The 7,091-nt window shown below is 40.8% G+C and overlaps 1 protein-coding gene across 3 annotated transcripts; it reads left to right on the top strand.

The window, feature by feature from the left end:
* The first annotated feature begins 241 nt into the window (after positions 1–241).
* LOC115103583 (dynein axonemal light chain 4-like) lies at positions 242–3,141 on the top strand. 3 transcript variants are annotated; one of them, XM_029624424.2, is made up of 4 exons: positions 242–359; positions 990–1,073; positions 1,182–1,265; positions 1,727–3,141. In XM_029624424.2, exons 2-4 carry the CDS (start codon positions 1,002–1,004, stop codon positions 1,889–1,891), a joined length of 321 nt encoding a protein of 106 aa, XP_029480284.1. In that variant the 5' UTR covers positions 242–359; positions 990–1,001; the 3' UTR covers positions 1,892–3,141. The 3 variants fall into 3 exon arrangements, with proteins under 3 accessions (XP_029480284.1, XP_029480282.1, XP_029480281.1); XM_029624422.2 differs by having other exon boundaries at positions 974–1,073; XM_029624421.2 differs by having other exon boundaries at positions 978–1,073; positions 1,727–2,750.
* The last annotated feature ends 3,950 nt before the right edge of the window (positions 3,142–7,091 follow it).

The raw sequence follows: 7,091 nt of genomic DNA, 5'->3' as shown, positions 1-7,091 counted from the left end.
TAGAGACTGTGAAGCATGTCCTGCAGGCGGTATGCTGAGGTTAGGATCACGTTTTATATATATATATATATATATATATATATATATATATATATATATATATATATATATATAATATATTATTAATATAATAATAATAATATATATTGGTTCGGTTATCGGTTGTGAGGCTATTAAATATTTAAATGTGTAATTCGCACTCCGACCTGAGAAAGGTAGCAATAGGCAAGACAGAGTCTCGTCTGCCAGAAACGCACAAGAAGAAGGAGAGTCTGGCACGAAAGAAGCGGTTGCTATGGCCGACATGTTTCCATATCAACAATAAATGGACCTAGCTTGTCGTGGTAAACTAGCCAGAGGTAAGTAGCCAGCTATTTAGCCAACTTGCTATCCATAACCAAGTATAATTCAAAGAAGAAAGTCTCATAACGGCGTGCAATGTTTGCAACTCTTTTCATTAACTTGCAGCGTTGGTTGCATTGCAACTAAGAGAACGTTAGTGAGGAGGCAAGGCAACAACATACACAAGCCACAAGACAACTAGCTACAGTACAGTAACTAGCTAATGTTACTGTAGGCAGATGCCTAGTTAGGTAGCTACCTGTCAAAGTCATACCATACCTAACGTTACACGTATACAGACTAACGTTACCAGCTAGCTAACGTTAGCTAGTCAACTCTGTGGGTAACCTTTCACCCATTTTTGATAATTGCCTAAATATGCATGACAATGTCATTCATGCATGTCACTTTCCTAGCCATAGTGACCAACCCTGCAGTCACTACATTCATTGCTTGTGTTGTCATGGGTAGAAGTAAACTAATACGAAGTGAGCAGGACTAGGAGGGTCTCTTTAGTTCAGCCTCCTTTGCTCATGCCTACTGTAGTACTTGACAAACATTGTGGCAACATGTAGCTAACATTTTAACCTGCCAAATAAATACTAAGGCTATGCTTCCATTCAAATGTGAGTCAGTTTTCTCTCCAGAAGGAGAAGGGAATGGCAGAGACAACAGAGAGCAAGAAGGAGGAGGCCGATTACAAGAGGCTCCACAGCTTCCCACTCATCAGGGTGAGACAGATCTGACACATATGTGGTTCACAAGTAGAGGCTGTGTGACCGTCGGTTTCGTGAAGTAAACAGTGAGTGTTGTAATGTATTGTTCTGATTTCTTCACAGCACACAGACATGCCAGAGGAGATGAGAGTGGAAACGATGGAACTGTGTGTCACAGCCTGTGAGAAGTTTGCCACCAATAATGAGGTCTGTCCGTCTGTCTATACACTGTGCGAAGTGCAGCTTAATAAGTACAGCACACTCACTATTGCTTTAATCCAACCAGTCACTTTTTAAAACCAGGCCTGTATGTAAATCCACCCTCTCAGCCAGTCTGGCATTGTGTCAGCCTGCCTCACCACTCATTCCAGCAAACCTGTGTGTCCATCTGGACTAGAACACTGGTTCTCTCTCTCTCCTTCTTTCCCTCTCTCCTCCTGCCCTCTGTATTTTACCCACTCCATCACTTCCTCTCCTCTCTCATAGGCCCAATTCCAAATGGATCCTTCATCCTATCAATGGATAAGTATTCAGTTTCAGCCATATTGCTGACTTCTATCCTTTACTCTCAAATCCACAAGGCGGTGTTGACAAGGGCTTATGGATAGGAGCCAGGGATTTGGTTTGGTTTCTGTATCTTCTCTAACCTCTCTCTCTTTCCATTTCAGAATGCGGCGAAGATGATCAAAGAGTCTATGGATAAAAAGTTTGGCAGCTCGTGGCACGTGGTGATTGGTGAGGGCTTTGGCTTCGAGGTGACACACGAGGTCAAGAACCTGCTCTACATGTTCTTTGGAGGCAGCCTGGCCGTGTGTGTGTGGAAGTGTGCTTAGCACACACACACAAACACACAGGCACACACACCCCTCCCACCCTGTCTGTCTCTACCTAACGAGTGTGTTTATATATTTATATACACATCCTGGATGATTCACCAATCTCTGAGCTTTGCAGTATTTTTCTTTGTTATTTACTGATTGTGTGTGTGTGTGTGTGTGTGTGTGTGTGTGTGTGTGTGTGTGTGTGCACCTGCCTGCCTGTGATGTCCCATACATCATTGATTGATTAGGCTGAGTCATAATTGATATATTGTATTCAATATCAGCATGTCACACTCTTGCCTTGTGTGTGCCCAAACAGTATGAAAATGACCAAGTTTTATCTGTATACAAATCTGATCATTTCTACAGAGCAGTGAGTTCACTGCATGAAGGAGTCTGCTGTCTCCTACTATCCTACTGATGGAATTCAGTGGGGCTGAAACACTTGCACTCTCTTTCCCTATTACTTTCTGCTCTACTTCTTTAACTCGAGGCGGTGTGTGTGTGTTCTCATCAACATCTCATGCTCACCTTTGAAAAAAATGCATCCAGCTCTGTCTTTCCTCCATTCCGCTTGTAAGTTGGCACACTGTCGTCGCGGTAGGCTGCCATGCCATCTGCTGAAAAACATCCTTACACACAGAAACACACAGTCTCTCTCATTGCTCTCAATTCACACCGTCTCTGTTTCTCCAATCCTCTCTCTCTGATTTTTTTTATCTCCTTCTATAGTAGTATACCTTTAGTCTTCACCTTTCAGACATGAGTTCCATAAGTCACCCTTGTCTGTGTCTCTACTCCTCCTATAACTGATAAGATATCACAGGGACTTTTATATCCTCTCAATGTACATTAAATACTTGAATTTGAATGTGAAGATGGAATCTGATTTTGTAAATTATCATCATGGGCTTTTTATGAAAGAGCTTATTGTTGAAATAATAGTTATTTTCTGTCACACCAATGTTATAAGATAGTCATGGATAGGTGTCGTTGTTGTTCTGAATTTGTATCACAACTGATGTTATTACATGAGCTATTCTGACTCCCATTGCATTGCATTTCAATGGATATCAACTAGGCATACAGTCTCAATGCCACATAGAATCCTTTATGTTGTCAACCGTGGATGCAACCAGGTACCATAACACCGATGCATTGGATTGTTGTTTTCACTTCAACACTGTGTTTGCATACATTCATAAATTCATTGCACATGAAATTATTTCTGAAAGTGATAAAAATGTTTTAGTTTTTTCAAATCTTCCGATTGTGGGTGTTGTTTGTTGAAAGTATGTGGACCGGGGATTTATATATACAGTATGTCCCTAGTGTCTATTCACTATGAAGCAAACGGGATGAAATGGAGAGGGACCTACCTGAATTTGTCCAGTAAGAAACAGTTATTTTGGTTTTTCCGTTGCAAAACATTTGGCTATGGAGGTTTGGAAAGACCAAAACCCTACAGAGTTCCCTTTTAATTAGCCACCATGCTAACACTATAACCGAGGGCAACCCGCCCTTTAAAACGCGACAACCAACAGAGCAATCTGCCCTTTGATGTAATAGTTTCATATTAGAGAAGGAAATTTACTGCTAGGCCCTTGGTGGTCCTTCTTATCTATGGGCCAAGTTCTGAAGTAAATAGTTCTATATAGCAAAGCACTTAACCCTAATTGCTCATGTACAGTGCCTTGCGAAAGTATTCGGCCCCCTTGAACTTTGCGACCTTTTGCCACATTTCAGGCTTCAAACATAAAGATATAAAACTGTATTTTTTTGTGAAGAATCAACAACAAGTGGGACACAATCATGAAGTGGAACGACATTTATTGGATATTTCAAACTTTTTTAACAAATCAAAAACTGAAAAATTGGGCATGCAAAATTATTCAGCCCCCTTAAGTTAATACTTTGTAGCGCCACCTTTTGCTGCGATTACAGGTGTAAGTCGCTTGGGGTATGTCTCTATCAGTTTTGCACATCGAGAGACTGAAATGTTTTCCCATTCCTCCTTGCAAAACAGCTCGAGCTCAGTGAGGTTGGATGGAGAGCATTTGTGAACAGCAGTTTTCAGTTCTTTCCACAGATTCTCGATTGGATTCAGGTCTGGACTTTGACTTGGCCATTCTAACACCTGGATATGTTTATTTTTGAACCATTCCATTGTAGATTTTGCTTTATGTTTTGGATCATTGTCTTGTTGGAAGACAAATCTCCGTCCCAGTCTCAGATCTTTTGCAGACTCCATCAGGTTTTCTTCCAGAATGGTCCTGTATTTGGCTCCATCAATCTTCCCATCAATTTTAACCATCTTCCCTGTCCCTGCTGAAGAAAAGCAGGCCCAAACCATGATGCTGCCACCACCATGTTTGACAGTGGGGATGGTGTGTTCAGGGTGATGAGCTGTGTTGCTTTTACGCCAAACATAACGTTTTGCATTGTTGCCAAAAAGTTCCATTTTGGTTTCATCTGACCAGAGCACCTTCTTCCACATGTTTGGTGTGTCTCCCAGGTGGCTTGTGGCAAACTTTAAACAACACTTTTTATGGATATCTTTAAGAAATGGCTTTCTTCTTGCCACTCTTCCATAAAGGCCAGATTTGTGCAATATACGACTGATTGTTGTCCTATGGACAGAGTCTCCCACCTCAGCTGTAGATCTCTGCAGTTCGTCCAGAGTGATCATGGGCCTCTTGGCTGCATCTCTGATCAGTCTTCTCCTTGTATGAGCTGAAAGTTTAGAGGGACGGCCAGGTCTTGGTAGATTTGCAGTGGTCTGATACTCCTTCCATTTCAATATCATCGCTTGCACAGTGCTCCTTGGGATGTTTAAAGCTTGGGAAATCTTTTTGTATCCAAATCCGGCTTTAAACTTCTTCACAACAGTATCTCGGACCTGCCTGGTGTGTTCCTTGTTCTTCATGATGCTCTCTGCGCTTTTAACGGACCTCTGAGACTATCACAGTGCAGGTGCATTTATACGGAGACTTGATTACACACAGGTGGATTGTATTTATCATCATTAGTCATTTAGGTCAACATTGGATCATTCAGAGATCCTCACTGAACTTCTGGAGAGAGTTTGCTGCACTGAAAGTAAAGGGGTTGAATAATTTTGCACGCCCAATTTTTCAGTTTTTGATTTGTTAAAAAAGTTTGAAATATCCAATAAATGTCGTTCCACTTCATGATTGTGTCCCACTTGTTGTTGATTCTTCACAAAAAAATACAGTTTTATATCTTTATGTTTGAAGCCTGAAATGTGGCAAAAGGTCGCAAAGTTCAAGGGAGCCGAATACTTTCGCAAGGCACTGTAAGTCCATCTGCTAAATGACTAAAATGTCAATATAAAGTGCAGGTTGTGTGTGAGCACAGCACTGACCCTGAAATTTGAGTTTCTATGGATGTGAGTAAACCTACGTGCATCCTATCACCTAGACTAGAGAACAAATGACATACTGCTCCATATTCCGTCTCACACTGTTATTGGGTGCAAGCAGTAAGAGTGGTTTTAAATCTTAGTTCTCTTTTCCTCTTCTAAATCATCCTAGATTCCCAGAACCCTCTAGTCTCTCTCGCTCTCTCTCCCTGAGTCATTTGTTTCCCTCATATGTCTTCCTTTTTATTTGTTGCTCTCTCTGTCTTAGTCTCATTTCTCCCTCTGTCTGTCTATTCAGCTGGACCAAAATAAAATTGTTTTTCTTTCTCTCTTTCCCGTTCAGGTCTTCATTCTGCCTCTGCTTTCTCTAATTTGCTCCCTTGCCTCTCTCCATCTCTATCCCCCCACATGAAAAAATACTATAGTATACTATGGTATAAATATTACAGTATTCACTGTAGTGTTTTTGCAAACATTACTGTAGTATTTACTACAGTGTTTTTTTTCTTGAGATAATACTGTTGTGTTTACTATAGTATTCTCTAGTTCACTACAAAATTCTATAGTAAGTACTACACATCGAGGGATAATATTGTTTTTAATATATTATTTTAAAGTATATTACAGTTTACTACACTGAACAAAAATATGTTAACTCAACATGTAAAGTGTTGGTCCCATGTTTCACTAGCTGAAATAAAAAATCCCAGACATTTTCCATATGCACAAATTTCTCTCAAATTTGGAGCACAAATTTGTTTATATCCCTATTAGTGAAAATGTCTCCTTTGCCAAGATAATCCATCCATCTGACAGGTGGCATATCAAGAAGCTGATTAAACAGCATGCTCATTACACAGCTGCACCTTGTGCGGGGGACAATAAAAGGCCACTCTAAAATGTGCGGTTTTGTCACACAACACAATGCCACAGATGTCTCAAGTTTTACAGTTGACTGCAGGAATGTCCACCAGAGCTGTCGCCGTTTTAGAGAATTTGGCAGTACGTCCAACCGGCCTATCACGTGTAACCACACCTATCCAGGACCTGAGGAGTATTTCTGTCTGTAATAAAGCCCTTTTGTGAGGAAAAACTCACTCTGATTGGTTGGGCCTGAATCCCCAGTGGGTGCACTCCTGCCCAGTCATTTGACGGCCTAACGAATTTATTTCAATTGACTGATTTTCTTATATGAACTGTAACTCAGTAAAATATTTGAATTTGTTGCATGTTGCATTCATATTTTTGTTCAGTATATATAATTCTATAGTAAGTACTGTAGTATTCTATAAAAAACTAGTATTTTTTATTGTGGGGGCCTCCCCCTCCTATTTTCCCTCTACTTCCTCCATCCTCTCTCACCAACACACACAGTCTGACACACTGATTTACACACACTCTTCCTCTATAGCCAGTGACAGATTGTCCCAGTGGGAGACAGGGAGGATTAGCACTATCCCACAAGCTGTTGCCTTGGAACAGGGAGAGGGGATGGATTGATGGAGAAAAAGAGTTAGGGAGTTAAAGAAAAAAGGCATTATGAGGGTGGGTTAAGGATACGGATGACAGTCCTTTTGGAATGCCGGGATGCAGGATTACACAGGGATTATTTAACTGTGTGTGGCTATGTGTGTGGAATCTCTGGATCATTCTTATCATGACACATTAACACATGTTACCAGCACTATGTTTTGGTATTCCACGTGTCCCCTCTTGCTGTTCATTTCCCATGCATGATAATTCCACTCAATCCATTTCTTTTTTTCTTACGTTCTCTTAATTTCACCCTCTCCTCCCACTCTTTTTCTTCTCACTCTCTCTCTCTCTCGA

This window comes from Oncorhynchus nerka, linkage group LG21, assembly GCF_034236695.1.
Source record: "Oncorhynchus nerka isolate Pitt River linkage group LG21, Oner_Uvic_2.0, whole genome shotgun sequence".
Taxonomy (NCBI): Eukaryota; Metazoa; Chordata; class Actinopteri; order Salmoniformes; family Salmonidae; genus Oncorhynchus; species Oncorhynchus nerka.
This window is presented reverse-complemented; position numbering and strand designations above follow the sequence as displayed.